Source organism: Stylophora pistillata, chromosome 9 (assembly GCF_964205215.1).
Source record: "Stylophora pistillata chromosome 9, jaStyPist1.2, whole genome shotgun sequence".
Lineage (NCBI taxonomy): Eukaryota > Metazoa > Cnidaria > Anthozoa > Scleractinia > Pocilloporidae > Stylophora > Stylophora pistillata.
Window position 1 is genome coordinate 25213281 of NC_142527.1, and position 20716 is coordinate 25233996.

The 20716-nt window shown below is 37.9% G+C and overlaps 2 protein-coding genes and 1 long non-coding RNA gene across 4 annotated transcripts; all 3 read left to right on the forward strand.

Moving 5' to 3' along the window:
• The first annotated feature begins 221 nt into the window (after positions 1-221).
• LOC111337474 (uncharacterized) lies at positions 222-7667 on the forward strand. The gene is made up of 8 exons (XM_022943783.2): positions 222-579; positions 703-789; positions 1435-1488; positions 3250-3566; positions 3838-4265; positions 4784-4872; positions 5265-5310; positions 5777-7667. The coding sequence occupies exons 1-8, from the start codon at positions 559-561 to the stop codon at positions 6082-6084; spliced, it is 1350 nt and encodes a 449-aa protein (XP_022799518.2). The 5' UTR covers positions 222-558; the 3' UTR covers positions 6085-7667.
• A 1669-nt stretch (positions 7668-9336) lies between these two features.
• LOC111337455 (uncharacterized) lies at positions 9337-13441 on the forward strand. 2 transcript variants are annotated; one of them, XM_088733080.1, is made up of 5 exons: positions 9337-10337; positions 10948-11571; positions 11781-11910; positions 12211-12361; positions 12706-13441. In XM_088733080.1, exons 3-5 carry the CDS (start codon positions 11802-11804, stop codon positions 12884-12886), a joined length of 441 nt encoding a protein of 146 aa, XP_088589206.1. In that variant the 5' UTR covers positions 9337-10337; positions 10948-11571; positions 11781-11801; the 3' UTR covers positions 12887-13441. The 2 variants fall into 2 exon arrangements, 1 of the variants encoding a protein (XP_088589206.1); XR_002695503.2 differs by lacking the exon at positions 12211-12361 and having other exon boundaries at positions 9350-10337; positions 12706-13437.
• Positions 13442-15017: 1576 nt separating this feature from the next.
• On the forward strand, positions 15018-20647 carry LOC148724025 (uncharacterized). The gene is made up of 3 exons (XR_015991666.1): positions 15018-15220; positions 18978-19086; positions 19623-20647. It is a non-coding gene; the product is annotated as an uncharacterized LOC148724025 (long non-coding RNA).
• The last annotated feature ends 69 nt before the right edge of the window (positions 20648-20716 follow it).

The following is a 20716-nucleotide window of genomic DNA, read 5'->3' on the forward strand; positions in this document are numbered from 1 at the left end:
ACGTTCTGTAGGATACATAGAACGTACAGGATGGGTAAACTTTTCCCAGGTTTATTGAATCTCTATCTCTCTGTAACTACAAGCGCCTTGAGCCGGGCTTTAGCGAGATCTTGACGAATGAATTTCCATCCGGCGCAGGCGGCATGTAAAGAGCATGCAAGAATCCAGAATGATGTCTCATCTCCCGGGACTTTCCCGCTTAATTACGTATCAGTCATGAGAGGTTCATGTAAATTTCGGAGGTGTCCTTGAATGAACTTGAATGATACACTTTTTATGAATGGGTGAAAACCATGAAAGAAAATCAAAGAACCAATCAAGATAAGCGTACCATCACTGATGTAAACAAACCTAACTAAACCTCTGTCCGCACAAGTCACAGATCTCACTTGTACTCAGTGAGATTTGATTTATCCTTCATCTCTCCGCATCCTTGCGGTTCGAAGTAAGGCTCGTCCAACAGAAATATCATGCAAGATGGATTTAGTACAAGCATCGCGCCTAACGGATTCTTCCTAGCAGCCATTTTGGTGGAAATTTCGAACTCATTGAAAAACCATGATGCCCTCAGAGAAAGTGGTAAGAATTTTGTTACATCGCCGTTTGATTTTATTCTAGGTTAAATTTTAATAATTTACGCAAATTCAGCTTTTGAACCTCAGGACGACTTAGTTATTTCATTTTTTCTTTGCTTATGTACAGCTGGATAGCAGTAAAACTAATGACGCAATACTACAGCGACCGCGACTACCCCCTAAAAGCAATGATTTATCGTCTCTTTATCCGAAGGTGAGCAAGAATCAATAAACTGTTATGCCTTTTGATTCTTTTACCATCGTTAAACGGAATGAAGCCCTCTTCTTGCGTGGGCCGCTTTAAATTGCGTAAATTAGATCAGTAGAGGACCTACTCAACCGCCACCGATCGAAAAGTGCTGCGTAATCACATCGATGTAGATAAAGGGTTTCTCAACTAACTCATAGTTTCCTAAATGAAAAAAAAGCTGATTGCGGATGAGGTTTCATTTTGAAGAATTCCATTGTAAGCCTTGGCCTATTACATTTTGGGGAGAAGTGTCGACAACAACGTTAACTACGTCACACGTGGTTTTAACAGTTCAAGCGTTCGCGACTGTCATTAGAATTTCCTTTAGTTCCCTTTGATACCAATTTTGAACTCTTTTATTTGATCTGGCAATTTGCAGCGAACTAGCTTGACGAACGCGAAACTTATTTTGTCAAAACGTCATTTCTGACGCCAGCTAATGAAAATGTGCATTGCGTCACCTTTGTTTACGTTCGAGTAGCTTTACGTCATTAAGAGAATTTAATATTCAATCTTTGATGAGTTCGATCGAAAAATATAGAGTAGTCAAATAGATAACACGTAAAAGCTTAGCCTTTAATAGTCGTTCATATTAATTTATTTTTGCAGTTATTTGGGATCATAGCCGTGGTCATCTTTTTCTTTCCCGTGGTTTCTGCTAAGGTTGGATTATATGTATAGTTGTATTTATAACATACCTTATAAGTACTCAATTTTGCATTTTTCACGACTGTTAATAAATAGCGAAATCATTTGCCTAGACCGCGAACAAGAATGCTCGCGGAATTTAAACAAGCAAACTCTCATACTACAAAGAGCTGAAATTCAAATCAGAAGAAGAAAAAAAAAAATTAACATGTATACACCGAATGCAAATATGTAATAATCCTTTTGTGTTTCCACGTGAAGACGAGGCTAGTGAGTCCAGAACAATGGCAATTCAAATTGGATGCCATATTTGCATTCGGTGTATAACATCACTTGCTCCTTGTTTATCTTGTAATTTTAAAAAGCTCAGAATTTTTGAGAAATAAAACGAGGTTGAGAACGCTTGAATCGTGAAATTCAAATGCTCAATTTTCGTATTTGTCATTTGAAGTTGTGGTAATAAAACCGCACGAAATACTTTCTCACCAAATCGCGAAATTAAGTACGAATAATAAAAATGTTGATAGTTTTCAGCTAGTATTACTTTCGTTTAAAAATCAGAGCACAAAAAAAAAAAAAATACATTTTTCATTCTAAGCTAAGCCAAACGAGAAACTTTGATAGCAATTCCACTCGTTTACTTTCAACATCTTCTTACTTGGAAGGGCAGAATATGATGTTTCTTTCATCAAACTAATTTTTTTGAAAGTCATTTTAATACTCGATAAGTGTTGGGAAGTGCAAATGGTAAACATTTTGAAAATTGTCTGGCAAATGTTATCATGTGAAACTTGGAAATACCCACTGAAAGCCATGCAAATAATGGCGAATCTTGAATTACTATACGAGGTCTTTTCAATACCGTGAGTTGCATCAGAAGTGTGCGTACGTTGAGGTTACTCTTATCTACTCTGCTGGCTTTCACAAGAAACAAGTCAGCATAAAACAATCCTATAATAACATTATTGAGCGCTACGCCCCGAAAAGGTTCGTACATATTTCCTAAGAAAACAAACAGAAAAAGAGGTCTTCCCTGCCCCGACAACTAAATGGTGATTTTAAGAACATCGAGTCTGATTACTCGTAGATTGAGGAAATACGAACGAGGCTTCATCGGAGGTCGTTTACCCCAATTCTATGCTGCAGACTTCGAGCTACTTTTTAAACTAATTGAATTCCTTTTAGGACGTGGCCCTCTAGTCATCAACAACCATCTTCAAAGGCTCTGAAAAATCTGTAGCGATCCGCCATTTTGAATTTGAATGTAGATTAGCGCCTTGCCTCGTATATGGTACATTTAATTGTCCCAGAAAAATATCGCCTGCACATTAGGTAAACGTACCAACTTCCGCTGCTCCCCCCTCAAAGAGAATAGGGGTAACACTGAATCGGCGATCTGTGGTTACTGGTAAGAACTGTATACGAAAGAAAGTTTTTTTGCGGCATATAATCGAGTAAATGAAGGCGTGAAGCGAGCGTAAAGGGCGAGTCACTCCCGTGACGCCTGTTCTGCTATTGCGTCTCTTTGATATAGCAATTGTTTTTTTTTTCTGCGATAGTGAAGTATGGCTTACATGACATCAAGGGTGAGCTGACTCTTGCTCAACACGGTGGAACTACGTTGGACAAAATTCTTGCGAGTTTTGATAATGTCACCGCCGTTACGATGCAAATTGCGAATAATATGTTGCTTTTTTGGAATGTTATTGATGATGAGTACGGATAAGACTGCCATTCATTTGTTATTAACTTTTTTCATGCGTTTTCTTTTTCTAGCCGACGCCAGGCCAGCTAAATCCCTGCAAACCAAACCAACACTGGGTTGAAAAGGAAAATGGCTCACACTGGTGTATAGATTGTGGAACTTGCCCAGAAGGACAAGGCCTCTCAGTAGAGTGTGGGGGTTCTGAACTGCTGCCTTTTAATTCTATGGTGAATTGTGTGGCATGCATCGAAGGAGTTACGTTTTCCAGATATGGAGATTCGTCCAGTTGCCTTCCCTGTACATCCTGCTCCAAAGGTCAGGTGGTAGAACAAAGCTGTTCGCCAAAGTGGGATATCAAGTGCGCAAGTAACTGTTCTAGCAAGGATAGGTACAATTTTTCTTTCAATTGTTTATTGATTGTCCTTGAATTGATCATTTAAAGTGTTTTAACTGTTGAGTGAATATGCTTAAAGGTTTTGACGATTATTTTGTACATGAAGTTTATAGCTAGAACAGGTGCAGAGTTAAGAATAGTTAAAGCTGATCTATCACCAATACTTATATCTTAAAGCCATCACAATATTTACAGAAAATCATTTTATGTTAGTTTAGTAGCATGCTAGTGATTACTTAAAAGTCATAATTATTTTATTGGTTAGGTATTATGATGTGGACAAGGGGGACTGTTTAAAATGCTCAAGATGCTGTGGTGATGACGCAGATGTAGTGGTGAAAGAGTGCAAGGAGAAGTTGGGAGCTGGCTCAAACATGATCTGTTCATTTGACAGCAGTGTGAATCGCTGTGACCAAACAACACCTCAACCAACACGCACTAACAGCCATGTGAGCCGCAAAGAAGATGTGCCTTACAGCACTCAATACAGGGATCATTCCGCTCAAGCAAAGGATCAGGACTACTTGGCAGCAACCGTTATTCCTGTGGTGATAATGGTTGTTTTGGTTGTCTGTGTTTGTCTGTACTTTTTCAAGAAGAGACTGGCAGAGATGTTAAGTTGGTGTCATTGTGCTGTTGAAGAGGAAGACCACCATGAATTAGCAGTCCTAGAGGACGCATCATCGACTGACGGTAAGGACGGTAAGAGTGGGTAGCTTTCCTCTGAAATCGTACTGATGATGTCTACTTTTGAAATATTGACCTGAAAGAAGCATACGAAAATTATTTTAAAAATCCTGACCACTAAGACGAACCCGATCGCAGAGAAAATCTTAGTATCTCCATCGAGCTCTCTTTCCCAAGGTGTTCTTTTAGTGAGCAGTTTCGTCCAAGACCTCGTCAGCTGATCGCCTTGAACGTTAGTTTACCTCATATAGCATCGTAGGAAAAGTAAGCATTCGGTATTGCGTTTGGATACAATATTATTTCTTCTGTTGTTAACTACGACGCGACAACAGTCCTCGAAATGCACACGAAATTCCACTCCCTTCTCTATGTGATTGGCCTTCTGTTATCAATCTCTTTAATGATAACCGACTACGTGACGTCTCCAGAAATTGCTTTCGTCTCATTCCCCATGGTCTAAAAAGCTTTCTTCATGCCTGTCAAATTTCTGAAGCAAGAATTTTTTTGTATGATCTTTCTAATAGATAACTCAAAAGGAAATTTAGAGGAGGGCGATAAGTCATATCAGCCAGGAAAAATTATTTCAGATTCAGAGGAACCCTTGTTGAAAGAGGTACACAAAAGAATATTTTCTGTCCTAAAGTGCAGCATAATATATTTAGCTCCTCCCGTCAAATGTATACCTGTGGTTCTTTTACAACCAGTCCAAACATCAAGCACGTTTAGAATTTAACGCTTTGCCTTGAGGTAGAAGTATTGTCAGAAATCAAAGTACAATTGAGATATAACTGAGGTACTACCAAATATGTGTAGACGTCAAAACTGAATCAAGATGAGCTCAGACATGCACAATGTGTAATTGCACTTTCCAGAGTACGTTGAATCTTATAAAGGAGCCATAAAAGTGCCCTTTATTGAAGCTCAGTTACATACTCTAGTGATCTTCTTAAATTGAAGTAATGCCGCATGTACTCATGAATTGAATTTAGTTTTCTCTTGTCTCAGAGTGTTCCAGAGATCTTAGACGACACTGAAACCATCAAAAAGAAAGGTGAAAGAATTTCAGTTGGAAGGAGACTTTGATCTTACTATCAGTGGAATTCATGATTACTCGAGACGATTCTTGACTGTCACCATCAAAAAGCCACCGATACCAACAAATTTAAGACAGTCTTCTCTAAATGTTTTTGTTTGTGTCAATATTATTAAATCTGAGGTTTATTATTGTCATGATTTGTTTGACCAAAATACTTCCAAATGCTTTGCAAAGATTAAAAGTTCGGACAAAGTGAACCCAGAGAAAGGGATTAAACGTTCAACTTTTTGAAAAAGTTGCTTCACCAATATAGGCTCTCGGTGGAAAAGACAGTGGAAAAATTTAGAAGAGTGTAAAACTTTCTGTGTGGTTGGAAGAAAAAGTTCAATTATATTTTGTTTAGAGTGAGCCCAAAATGTAAATGTAATATGAATAAACCCCCATAGTGTTCTCTGTGTTTGAATACCTCTCCTTGTTTTAGGTTCGAAGCCACTTGGAAGCTTGTTGGAGTGTGAGTCTTACCAGTACTTAAAGAAAATATGTGATCGTTTGGATGCACCTATGGCAGGCGTTGGTGACTATCGTGATGTGTGTTCATCTTATGGCATTGATCGTTATCAAATTGCCTCAATTTATGAGAAGCATAGGGATGGACCATCCAGAGCCTTGATTGATCACTTGGCAGCCACACATGAACAACTAACCGTGGCTGAGTTTGTAGTTGTGGTGAGAAAAGTAGCAAAGAGAGGTGATGTTGCAAAGCTTTTAGAGGAATATGATTTGTTGTAATAAGAGAGGGGAAGGATTTTTTATTACTGAAAGTTTTGTTTTCATGTATTGTTATAATCAGTATTTCGCATCGGTAATTCTAAATAGTTGCACTTACTAAATGTAAAGACTTGATGGAACTTAGGGTAATGAAAAGGAGCCATTGTTTAAAGAGATGTCTTGATTGGCATGAATTCCATTTCCTCTTCGGTTTAATAATAATTTTAATGTTAGAGCCATGTATAAACCCGCAAACGCAACGTTTAGAGAACTGATTGTCTTGTTGCCTTTGCCAGTGAAGACAAGAGGAAGCAAAGGCCTTTTCTACGTTACTTTTGAGATTACCTACCTGTCGCGTATCGCGAGGAGACCGATCTGCGAATTCATTAGATAGTCCTTACCGGAAAGGAAATGCTTTCCAAGTAGTTTAAGATTCTACCAAGAATAGAGCAGTCTTCAATTTAGCGTCGCAAATCCAAAACCATAGCTACCACACTACCTAAACAAAACAGAGGTTATCAGCAGCCAACAAAGTACCCGCAGGCAAACTCTTTGAAGCGCGTGAGAACGCGAGTGTTCGAGTTGCGATTGGCTTTGGCTTTATGTTTCATTGGTTGACGCGGTGGCAGATAGAGCAACATTAAGCAAAAAAATAAAACGCAATTCCAGATTTTTTTGACACTCAATTATAAAACCGCGCACAGTTCGTCCCACAGGATCTGTTATATCTAGATCCTAGCATCGAGAAAGCACTCTTAATTTAAAACAAATATGTTTCCCTTATTTTTATCTGTTTTTTATTACTTTTGAGTATTTTTGTATTTTTTATACTAACTAATGAATTTTTAGTTTTTGTTATGTATCAATGATAGAGCGTCTAAGAACTTAAGATGTATTTGCAGTCTTTCTGGTAGTGACTGTATCTGCTTTGCAATACCTACTTATTCAAATGTTTTCATAATCAATTTTATTTTTAGAAGAGTAAAGGGCTTAAACCTTATCTACAGTCTCATGCATTAAGATTTGTTTTCATTTAACTTTTAAGCGTAATCTAATTATTTATTCTGCTTTCTAGCTAACGGATGAACATTTGCTCAATAATTTTTCACTATTCGTTCTGGGAAATGTGTTGAAACTGTAATGATAAGTTCCGAGGTGGTTATGGATGAGATAGGTTCTCCGTTAGGTAAACTACTAAAAGACGTTGTAATTCACTTTTTCTCTGCAAAGTGGATTGCTACTCTTAGACTGATGTACTAGTTATATTAATGGTATGTATTTTGTAGTTTCTTGTTACTAAATTTTTCGAATACCGTGACATTTTTGGAATTTGAAAAAGACGGCAAGATATCGACTGTTGTATTTCGTGATACAATTTTTGTCCTTAATTAAGTATTTCATGAGTGAATAGCAATTTACATTTAAATTGTATTAATACACAAATTTCAGTATTCTAAGAAAATGTTATCATGTATATTTCAGAATTAATTTTTCATATTCTCTTTTGATCTATATCACATTATTGAACGACGACGTCGCATTATCCAGTTCCATTTATTCCATTTGTTAATACAATTGCAAATAGAGACATTTGGAGTACACGACATGGCGGATTTGTATTGAGGATGATTAGAGTTTTACAAGGCTGAATATATCACAGGAAATTTAGAATATTTGAGCTACAGCTAACCCGTTGAATTGGAACCATTTTTAATTTTATGCTGTTTTCTTGCAAATGGCAATTTTGATGTAAAGCTGTTTCTCCCTATATCCCTTGCAACACACTCAAAGAACTTGAAAAGGTCGACAGCGTCGTCAGTCCAAGCTTGTGGCGGCACTGTCAACCAGAACTATGTCATTTTATGTCCTTTTCAGGATCCATCTTTTATTTCGTCTCATTTGAAAGTAGTCTGAGCACTCGAACACTTAAGACCGTGAGTTTTCAACAACTAAGTTGCGACTACTCCCTTGTCTAGTTAATTTTCAAACTGCGGATTTCCTTCCACTGTTAGCTTATAGTGTAACGTTCTCTTTTTCTCCTTCAAAGGAAAGTCCCTTCTCCACTTTCCTTTCAACTAGACTGGCTGGCCTGGATCAGGATTTACGCTTGACCTCTCTGCTTTGGATGGCTGTTTACGTCCACTGCATCCAAGCCTTTGCAATTTAAAATCGTTTTTGTTGTCATATTCTTTGTCCTGTCTCCACTTTCTACGCTGCAAGAAGTATATTTCAGTCTTGAAAACGAAATTACAGAAGTTGCATAGCAAATAGTCTTCTATTTCTGTCTTCTATTTCTGTCCGCTGCTGAGATAAAGATACAACCCAGACATTCTATGGCTGACCGAAACTAATTTTAATTGATCCTCCCTAATACTCTTATCAAATTATGAGGATTACAATTAATGTCTAAGAGTTCAATGGATTGATGATGGAATTAAGGATAATAACGACGAGGGTACTTTCTACACTAAACCTCTGATGCTACGCGAAGTGTGACTTTACGGTTGATTTGAGGAGCTTGGAAATTTTTTAGTTTTGGTTTTTGTGGATTTTCCGGTTGTCCTTAATTCCAACTATACGTTTTCAAAGGAAAAGGAAAAATCCCCCAAAAAGTGCATAATAATCAGATCAAGTGTCATTTTGAAGTCGGAATGGCTTGGAATGTTCAATAGCCTACCATGTAGCTTCCCTCTCCATAACTCAACAGGTTTGAAAAATTTGAACTGATTTCAGGATTCTTTCCTTGTTTACGTTGTACTCAGTATTAATTTCCAGAAATTCTGCGATCTCGAACTACTATTAATTGTTTCCAAAAACATGCACATGTTAATGATTGTTCCCGTCTCGACATGAAAGCGATACTAGGTGCCACAACTTCCTGCTCTACTTCTTCACTTGCCTACAGCCAAGCTTGGGCAAATCACGGTTTCAGCACTTGATTACAGAGGAATTTGAAATAATTTGTTACGTAAATAGATTAACTTCACATATACTCTAGCCTCACGAAGATGGAAGATATAAAATTCCCCTGCGTATGGTGTGAAGGCGTTTCGATCGGAACTTAGAAATTGAGGGAGGGTGAGGAATTGTAAAGTACGGCTTGGTTGAAAGAGTAGACCCGGGTCAAAAGAAATTCAGCGGGGACTATTGTGTTCTCATTCAATAGCGTCTTTCGATATCGTTTTAACTCGCTCAAATTCTGTGATTCTCTATTCATGTGACTGATACCACCCTCCCCCCCCCCCATTTTTGTTTTAATCTGTGTCTTGTTGCCTTTTGGATGTCTTTGGAATGACGTCAATTAGCTTTTTTTGGCAGTGTAAGATTCCACACATGGTCTATTCCAGTATCAACCAGTTGGAATTTTGCGCGTCAGCAAATTTTTTAACAACTCGCTACTGAGCCAAACGAATGACCTTCTACCGATTCTTTTCATTGCAAAATATTATTTGTGTTTCAAAAGCCTCAACCAATTCAGCAGGATTTGACGAGAAAGTAAAGGACGACTCAACCGTAGGTAGCAGCGTTACGGTTCTCTCAAAAGTCTTTTGATCATTATACGATTTGAAACATCCTTTGACCTGTCATGTCATACTGTATCTTTTCATATCTCAAGCTATGTACTGAATAGTTTCCTTCACCCGTAAGGAGGTTGCCGTTTTGGAGCCAAATATCCTTGTAAACTTTACCCGACCAAGTCAAGTGGACTGAAGACGTATTTCTGAACAATGAGCTCCATTCGAATGTTAACAAAGATTGTAATTATGGCAGCTGTGGCATCGCCAACTATTTCGGTCACGACAATTCAGCGCGCCTTACGTGACACCCCTCTTACCGCTGTTCTTCTTCTTGTATCAACGGGCTCATATCGCCGCGAAGTGAGGTACAGAATATATTGTTTATATAACCAAGATTTTAACACATACGATAGCCGCTGAGGAAAATAACTTGCATCGAAAAACGTAGTCCACAAAATTAGCTTTCAAACGAGAGCTTTTTCAAGAAATTTGGACAAAAGACAGTCAAGATATCGTCATTCGAAAACAGGGGATTTTGCAGTTTTATCGTGGACTTCGGTTTGTTAATTTTCTACTGTTTTGCGGCCAAAATTTGAAGGGGCTGAAAAATCGCTCTGAGCTTCAAAATTTAAATTTTCAACCTGGAGAGTGTCTACTACAGAGGTCCAGTCCGGCGAATGGAGCACCTAGCTCTGGAAATGATTTATGCCATGCTGATGCTTCGGATTCACGCGTTTACGCCACCTAAATTATAAGGTTTGTATGGAATATACCTTCGTTTTCGAGAGATAGTAAAAGGAAGGGTTTACCACACTTGTTTTATTGTTGTTTATTTTTTAAAAGATTGCTTTTACTTGTAGTATCAATATCCCGGTCCGACAAATTGAAAAAATATTTCATGATTGCGAATATTTACAATTTTTACGTGCCTCCCATACATTTCTCTATAAAATCGGCAGCGATGTTTACAGACATTTTGTTATGAAACCGCCTGCCTACGGCAGGCTCGTGACCGGAATAGTTGGCGATGTAAGTTGGCGATGTAAGTTCGCATTTAGTTTATCTCAGGCTGGCAAAATTCAGGCGATAGGTTTAATATATTATGTTCAATTTAGATAGTTTTTTTTTTTACAACCAGTAAAAAACTCGGGAAATCACTATTCCTCAATATAGCCTCCAATAACCTGTTAATTAAATGACACACACCGCTAGCATTGAGTATGTCCAATCAAATTTCCTTTTCTTCCTTTTTTATCCCTCTAAGATACTAGCTGGTTATTGTATAACGAATAAATGTTTATCTGACGGTTGCAACAGGGAAAAGATAGTGTTTCAATAAAGAAAATCAAGTTTCCTTCTTTTTCAGTTCCAAGCACATGGAAGAAGTTGCTTGGGTTGCAGAGGTGATGAAATCACCTGGCGAAGCGATAAACCAGGACAGAAAAGCATGTGTATACCATGTATCGACTGCCCGGAGGGAATGGAACCCTCGATTCCTTGCGGCGGAACCGCGAACACACCTACATTGTGTGGCATGCAGGCAGGGAACCTATTCAGACAATTACGGGAAAGGGCCCTGTAGGCCGTGATGCTCCCTATGCTCTATTAGACGCACAGTGAGAAGGAACTGTTCTGCGACTCGGAACACTCAATTTGGCTCTTGTAAGTTTGGTTATTACTGGAAAGTTGTCATCATCAACCTGCTTTACCATTGCCTGCCATGTTCTGTCATGTGAAGACGGTAAAGATCAGTCAGGGAAGCAGTGCAAAGACCAAGGGCTGCCAAGGCAGCGATTTTGCAAACCCAGAGCCGCGCCCAGCTGTCAACTGTTTTGGAAAACTCCAAAGGCCACGTCAAGCACATCATTTTTAGACACAAATCACACGGCAAAGAAGGAGGCAAGCCGAAAGGGACAGGCAGAGGAAGTTTCTTTGGTTCCCTCGCGAAGAACACCGGAGCCGTTTGCAAGAACCACTGCCACGACCACAAGTACGACATTTTCTTTTCATGAAACGTCACCTTCCTCTCAGTATCAAACAACTTCAGCTTCAGAAGGATCCCACGGAAATAAATCAAAGGGATCTTTTTCTGACTGAGGTGTCGATAGTAATAGTCAAACTGTTATTGTTGCTTCTCCCATGTATGGTATTTCCATTATTTTCATTCTAATCGTTATAATTGTTTTTACATGAAACAAGCTTGCACGCTTCTTTGAAAGGATGAAGTGTGGTCCCATCCTGAGGTGTAGAGACGCTGAACTCGGTAAGCAAACAGAGAGAACTGCGTTAGATGACATCAAGCAATCGATAGACTCTGTGCCACTAGGAGGTGAGTGAATTTGCACTATTTTGAACAAGATCGAAGGATATAAAATACTCAGACCCTCCGTTATGGGATTAAGCATTCAGGACGAAAACGCTGAGGACGACGTCGATTAAAAATGAATTTATACTTTTAGATAGAATTTTGCAGATGGCTCGCCGTGTTAACCGTCCCTTTAATTTCGGTGCCAGGCCTTAACTTAAGCATAATGCATGTGAGCAGTGCTAAGAGTCCAAATAGTAACTTGAATATTTTGTCGTCGAGGCTTTTGTCATCAGACCACGAAAGTTTGGTTTTGTTTTGCAGAGGACGGCTACGAAATTTCGAGAGTTTTAAATGCACGTGCTGAGCTATTGTTCTGCGAATCAGATGTTTTGTTTTGCCTCGTCCTTGTTGCGCGTCCTTTTTGTCCCGCCAGCCAGAATCATTGGCGGAGGCCCTTAATATCAATTTATAGGTACAGTTGTTTCATGTTTGAGACAGATAATAATAAAAATTTCTAAAAGCGAGGAATGACGGATATGTACCTCATGTAAGACTTGATAACTCAGCTTTCAATTTCATTTTATAATTAATTAAATGATAACACTGCGATATTTTTGTGATGGGTTTTGTTTCGAAGTTAATTATTGAAAGGTCTATTGATTATAAAAAAATTAAGGAAGTATGGTTATACTAGGATCAGAACTTCAAAATTTGGTCTAACATTTTACGGGTACTCAAACCGTGACGTTTCTTCGTGACCAGTATTCCTTTGTTTGCCCAGGCTGACAACATTATAACAAGTGATTTTCCTTTCAGATTTTTAGTTCTGATCTCCTTAAAAGATTTGAAGTCCCTTTCATTTGACACATATACCAAAGTGTGGAAACGACTAGATAAACAGGAAGAAGGAAGGAGCAAAGGTGACTTCAGAGATGTGGCTTTACGCTTCATGTATTTTAATAGAAGAAGACGTTTGGGAACTGGAGAAAGAATTTAGAACTTCTGGTTCAAGAAGTCCTTCAAGACCGGCTTTTAGAAGGTCTAGAAACTAGACAACCTGACCTTACTGTGTTAGAGTTTACCAGAGTTCATCTGGAACCAAATATACTAAGGAACGATGTCGTTGAAATTTTGAAAGACTTTCTTCATAGATAAGTGAAATTTGTCGGTTTCAGACAGAGGAGGCTCGTAGGTGACGAAAGACTTGGTGACAAAAGGCGTAGAATAGGAGTTCGTGGCAACAGTTCCATGCCGGTTTAGTTTACTACTTATATTGGATTTAATATTTCCAGCATGAACGAGATTAACTGGAAACGGGTCACGACTACATTCATTTCTCACATTTACACTTCAAGGGTAGCGAAAACTCATGACACGAAACAAGAGTGAGCGTTACTTTCGCTGTTACGAGATGAGTTGTGTTGCATGCAGCTTTGTAGGTTTTCCATAAGGACAGTTATCATAAGGATGGTTTTTTTCTGAATTTGATGCAATGTTTAGCGATGTTTTGGGAATAAAACTGACTTTTTTTGCTACGTCTAAGGTCGAGACCCTTACATAGATATCGGAGGGACAAACATAACGAAGCACTGCTTTCTGGGTGTCTCTTGCTCGACGACAAAAAAGTGATGCCGTTTGAAAATGACCACAGGCACCCATTCCTCTTTAAAATTAAAGTAAATATGACGCAATTCCTCATCGATCACTCCCTACGCAGTTGATTTACGCCTCCGGTACTTCGAAGCGTTTGCTTTTGAGCTCGCTTGGTTCCTGAAACCCGAAAGAGGCTCGTCTTAATCACCATTCATGGACCCCTCCGTTGTTCGAAAACACGCAACGTTACAATTTTGAGGTAACGCGGTCTTCTCGAACGGCAGGAGCTAAAAGGTTTCGATACGTTTCGACACTAAGATGTTGGCTACCTCCCGTCAGGTCAATTTTAGCAAAAGGACATTCAATACAAAACGTATACGAGTCGATTGGTATGATGGTTGTTTGAGAAAAAAGAGAATTATTTCTTAAGTCCTTAGATGCTATGATGTTGGCAGGCCGTTAAAAGGGGGTGAACTTATCATAGAAAAATTCCTTTACTTCTGTACGAGGCGAACTTTTATATTCTTGTTACTCAAATTTCCTTTTGCCACCCTTGGTTTGATAAAAAAGAAAAAAGAAAACATTCTTTTAGCTTTGTCGTGAGATTCAGAGAGTAGTAAAGTATCACATATTACTGGGAAAACTTACCTCTCTCATTCCTTTGCGAGCAAATAAAGTCAACTTTGTCCCAATTGCAATTCTCGAAAGCCGGATAAGGCTACTAAAATAGACAGGACAGATTTGACAAGATTTATTTAAGGTAGATATTTACCTTTGGACTGGGCTGTTCTCTATATATTTCACAAAGAGAACTCCAAACAGTCAGCAGTGTTTAGAATTCAAAAGTAGGTGTGGATAACGCGTCCGAAACAGACTGAGAGGAAACCAATCTTTTTTTTTCGATTTTCTAACGGTTCTCTTTTTGTCCTCTGGCCAAAGTCTAATAGCCAAGATTTTAACGGGACTAATTAACTGAATTCCTATAGATAATTATGGCAACAGGATATCAAAATTGTAGACGGTTTAACGTGTGGAGGTCAAGAAGTTGCTTCCCATAAACTGTAAAACTAACCACATATCTACATCGTTTGCATACTTTACATAAAAACTTGAACTTTATTTTTTTTTTTACCTCTCGAGGCTTTGAACGAAATGCATGTGCATGGTCAAACCGGTTTATATAACGTACCTAAATATATCATCTTGTCGAAACCAGGGTCCAGTTGTTCGAAGGCCGATTAGCACTAACCCAGGTTTAAATTTTAATCCACGTTTCCTTATTTCTCTATTCAAGAAATCTTTTTGGGAAAATTTTCCTTATTCTATTCAGAGCATCCAATCACAAGATTGTAGACAAAAATAATTATACTGAATTTTCTTTTGAAGCTTTCAGATCTGAAATCAAATTTTACACTAACCCTGGGTTATCTTAACCCACCTTTGAACAACCCGACCCAGGTTACAGAGCTGTTGAATAGGGGAATCCCCAAATAATGCTCCGAAAACGTTTGAACGTTTGGACGTTTCGTGTAGTCTACCATCGAGTGGTAGTCGTCGGTTTAAAGAGTGAAAGAGTTTTAGTTTTTCTTCTCAAAGAAAATTGAATCAGCGCTAGCTGGTGTTTGAGAAAGGAGAAAACGTTTCACGCTTCTTTTTTACGATGTCGATGAGATCGTGGACCGGATAGAGTGGTGCAAAGATGAAACGTTTTTTGATTGTTTTTAATTTTGGAATGCTGGTAAGCAAAAACACCGTGTATTAACAAGAATTCATCGTTAGGAAAATCATTTAACTAATCATGCGATCTCTGTTCTGACTTTTCTGTGGTTCTTTAACAATTTTTCTTTAATTTGGATACGTTAATGAAGTGTTAGTCATTTTCACGATAAGCGGTGAAGGATTTAGTTAAATGTGCTTACGTGTCAGTTTTGAAGAATGATGACGTATTCTAGTCTCAAGTTTGATACATGATCTCAATGGTTCTTATTCGTGATTTGTCATTCTATAGTTATCTCTATGCACATGCAAGGGAAGTTCTTTCTTTTCATAGTTGCTACTAGTTCACTATTGAACAACAAAGTGTGAAATGATGGAATTGTTTCGGGGTATACATTTCCGTATTTTTTCCCTGTATGGAGAAGTCTTACGTTGCAATAATCTACGAAAAATGCGCCAGTGCAACAGCAGAGGTTCCAATAATTTTTCTATCCCATTACATATTTACGCTGACTGGAATACACTGTTATTCTTCTTTCTTTTGTTTTCACATACGTTCTTCGTGGCCCCATCTTCTTGCAATTGACTGACTCGGTTCGTCAACATTCCTATACACATCGGTCGTATTGTTTTTCCATGGGGGTAAAAAAACTTAATACATATCCGATGTACAAGAAAAACAGCGCCCAAATTTCGATTTTATGGCTTACATTTCACCAAGTTAGACGACAGCGCCCAGTTCAAAGGTAATTTGGCTTAGCTATTGATCCTCCTGATCAGGAAGACTTGTCACTTTCGATTATCGTGATAACTCGTTGAACAACACAAACGATTCCTCATAACAATGGCTGCTTTAAATACGATTGAAAAAGATGCGACCTCTGTCAGAATTTCTTTGTTGAATCTAAATCATTTCTCAGCTTTCAGACGAGCAAAAATTACACCATTCATTCTAGAATCTCCTGTGATTCTAAAAGTGTGATTCACTTGGCTTCTTGCAAGAAATGTCGCCTGCAATACATGGGATCACTACTGCCGACTTTAAAGTTAGGTTTCGAAATCACAAATCTGCTATGCGCACAAACAAAACAACTTGTGAAGTAGCGATACACTTTAACAGAACCCCACACACCCTAGGTGATTTTTCGTTCCAATGTATTGATAAGGTACAGGCCTCAAGCGGCTCTGAAGATATCGATGGGCTTTTAATCACAAAAGAAGCTTATTGGAGTGCTCAGCTGTTCTCTTTGGCACCCCATGGTTTAAATAAAAGAAAAGAATTTCTTTCTAAAAATAGAATTTGCTATAATTAATTTTCCATCTTATATTAGGCGTTACTAATTAATCGTTCAAAGGCCCTTTTCTGGGATTTTTTCAGTCTTTTGGGTATTGATTAGACTCAGAGGCCCTGCCAAGGGATCTTATTATGATTAATATCATTTAAGGGCCCCTCCAGGGATTTTGTTGCTAATTTGCCCTTTCGCGGGCTCCAAAGGCCTTGTTTTGGGATTTTGGTACGGTTTACAGTTGTACTTAAAAGTGGGTCTACCCTTTTCTAATGCTTGCCGCATTGCTTCTTCGGTTGCGCCACTCATTTTAGTTTTTTGTCATCTTTTTATTAGCACCAGTTCATTAGTCGTTACCTGTAATTACGTAATCACTAGCACTTCGATCTTATTTGAAGCCCTTTTTTATTTCAAAAGTTGTAAATAACTGAAGAACGTCTCTCACCGAAACGTTTTTATAATAATTTTTTTATCTTTTTTACGCCAGAAGTTGTCCATCCGCGCATTTTTTTTTAACTTACTTTCGTGTTTGCTGTGATGTTTGGACTGCGAATCTTTATTGATTCTCCTGGCGCGGTGCACCTTGGCCTGAGAGTTCTACTAACGACTTCTGTATATAAATATTAGTTGAAGAATCAAAGAGGACGCATCGATTCTCTGTTACTCTTGAGTTTCGCGCCGAAGCGCTCGTCAGACAGAATTTTAGTCAATAAAGAACATACCTCCTTATATATAGCAGTTAATTAATCCGCTGGTGCGATGAAATAAATAAATAAATAAATAAATATTCTCTGGGGAGCTATTATTGGCGGCTTGTGAAATTTGTGAAATTTGATTTGTAATATTTATTCTCGTGTCGGCATTTAGAACTAAGTTCTAAAAGCCGTTCTAAAGACGGCTTCTTAGCTCTAATTAGGTAAAGTTTCTCTGTGAGGCACAAGTAGCACCGCTTGCTTTTGTTGTTGTAGGCAGGGGCGGTCGCTGAAGTTGGTGTTGCTGTCTTTGAGTGTCCAGATATACTTTGATAGTTCCGTGCTGCTTGAATAGTTTCTGTTTCAAAAAGAAAGTTTGTGCTGCGTGTAGCGTTGTTTAAAGGTTCCTTCCGTTAGTCCAATGTAATTCTTTCCGGTTGTGTCATTTTCGATTGTTACGTTGGCGTTGTAGACGACGCTTGAAGTGAGGCAGTTGTTTCTCAGAGGGCAGTCGTTTTTTTCCTTGCAGTTACAGTTGTTTTCTGTGGGGGGTGCCTTGCTTGTCTCAAGGATTTTCCTGTTGTGTTTCTTAATTATGGTTTGCAGGTTGTCAGTGCAGCTATAGCTAATAGCTACAGCTGCACTGACAACCTGCAAACCATAATTAACCGAGACTGACTGCTTGAATAAACGTCTTAGATTTGATTTGTTTACTATATCACGAATCTATCATTGTTTGTATCATTTTTGTTCTTGCTTTGCTCTGTTTTGAACACTGCACGAGCGGGCGAACGCATTCATGAATACAAATTGTGTGAAGCCTTCAGTTTGAGGAATACTTTTATCTGTTATTGTAGATGATGTAACCCTTGAGGAACTGGAAAGAAACAATATGGATTTGTTTGATTAGGTTTGCACACGGCTTGATAACAAAAGATTAGGTTTCCGGCGTCACTAGGAGCGCTTGACTGCCAAATACAGACTATTTTCTCTAGATTTTCGAAACTTCTTAAAAAATGAGTTTAAAATTGATGGTGGAAGCCCCTCAAAGGCTTTGATGAGCCAGTTGCATACTATGTACCCCAGCCATCCTGTTCGATGTCCTGTAAGAAAGCTGAAAGAGATCAGAAGAAATGATATAGCACAAAAACTAACTTGTTGAGAGAGGTAGGGGCAGTGTTGAAGAAGGTTGACTGCGTTGAGTGATGATTTTTAATTCTCTCTTCTTACTCATAATAAGCCGGGTTTCCTCTTCAATGAGCTATATTATCCACTTTACCTGTGTTCTGGATAAAATATCTGTAATGTAAGAAAAGGTTACACATCGATCACTTACGGGATTCAAAGGTCTCACCCACGGGATTGTATAACCATAAGAGTAAACATAGTTAATCGAGGGAATTCAGTAACACAGTTAGATACCCTGAAACCTCTAATGAGCACCTTCATTACATGGTCAAATTTAGGACAGGGGGGGGGGGGGGGTGCATTTTATAGTTTTTCCTAACTTACATATTAACTTTCCCAAATGTTACAGAAATTAAAATATGCTGCAAACTGAAATTTTTGGGTTTATTTCTTGTCTCTAGATCTGAGACACTTCAGTGTAGATCCTCAAAAAAGCATACTTTACACCTTAGCAATGAATCACCAAGGACATACTGGAAATTTATATAACTTGGCAGATATTCCAAGGTGGCCTGCCATAAATTATTATAAATTTGAACATTGTCATTAATTTATGTGGGAATCTTTTTACAATCAGCTTCTCATGGCATTTCATAATCATTCCTTTAAACAGCTGCTTTACAAATATATTTCAAATATGTGTGAAAACACAGAAACTGAAGAGTGGTAACCACTATAAGGCTCATAAACAAAAAACCTGGAAGAGTGGTCGCCAAAGAGAGGTATTTATTGGCTAGGATACTATTTTGAACATTTTACCTTTCATATACCCTGCTGTTCACAAATGATGGGGTCTGACAGATGTTCAGTGTTACCAGACTGAGTACACCCTCAAGTACACTTGATCAATGGGAGGGAAGCTATTTCCCATTGAATGTCTTTATTTTGGCACTTCAAAATTGGATGGCTTTGAATATAGACACATCTAAGGGACTATGTTCTTATTAGAGAAATTGTTAAATAAGTTAGGTATTCTGGTCTGTATCTAGAGCCTCCCAAGAAAATCTTTGTAAAATAAATTTGAAAAATATTAAAATGTGATGTGAGATAAATGATAGTTTGTATGTACCATTTGATGAAAAAAAAAAAAAAGGACAAAGAGACCCTATATTATAACATGCTTAAGAATTCCATTCTTACAATGGGTACACACATATATATATATATATCAAGAGAAATTAGTGATTTGGATCATATTTTTCATTTGAAGTCCTATAACACCCTTCTCATGCCTGTTTAATTTTTTAATTTTTTTTAGAAGTTAATGAGACGAACTACAGCACTGGAGCTGGTCAACTGGGCCAACCAGCATGAAAAGGGGAGAGCAGCAGAGGTTCTTGTCATGGAGGCAATGAGCAGTGAGGAAAGCTGCTACGAGGATGCCGATGGAAATACCTCAAAAGTAACAAAATACTCTGTGCATCACCTTCAGTGGGAAAGTAGGAGAATGAAAAAAATTGAAAAGAAACTTGACAAGGCTTATAAGAAAAAGCTCACTTCAAGAGCTAAAGAGAGAATCTGCCCAGGGTTTATGGGCAACCTTTTCTGAGATGCCCACCTACTGAAAATTTTCCAGAGTGGGCAATAATACAGTGAGAAAGTTGTTTTACTAATCAATGAAATCGAAAATGTACAAAATATCAAGCCAAGTCTAGAATGAGGTTATTTCGCATGCCTGCATGAGGCTTCTTTTTCATTGAATAATTATGGTCTCATCTAAAGTAAGTGATCGTGAATTCTTCAGTGTTAATAAATTTCCTCCACATGAGATACTTTTTTCTATACAGATGTACACATCATTTTTGTATATCAAAGTTTCAGCTGCATTTTAGAGTAAGAGAACTGTTTTCTATCACTTGTTTACTAAAAGAAATTAAGGTATATGATCATGTTTAATAAGTATTACAGTTGTAATAATGTAGCAAATAACTGAGAGTTATTGCAAATTTAAGTCGATTAAGAAAATTTTTCTGAATTTTAGATTGATAGGTTGAACTTATATTTTTTATTGTTAGACAAGTATCATTTCAAATCACATTTCTTAGTAGCTGGATTTGAGAGTACAATTTGTGAATCAATAGCTTTTTGTGTAGTTTGTTACTACAGCTAGTTATATAATTTGTGTATTTGTCATACTTTTCTAGTGGTAAATATTCTATTACCTGCATGACTAAGATTATATTATACATTGACGAAAGTGAAACAATTTTAATAAAGTATGTCAATCAGTAATTCAAACATTTGGACATCTCTTTTTTTAATTATGTACGGGGCTCGACTGGGATATCCTCAGCTTCATTGTAGGTGATGAAAACAAAACTTGAAATTTAAGAGAATCAGAAAGTACAACTA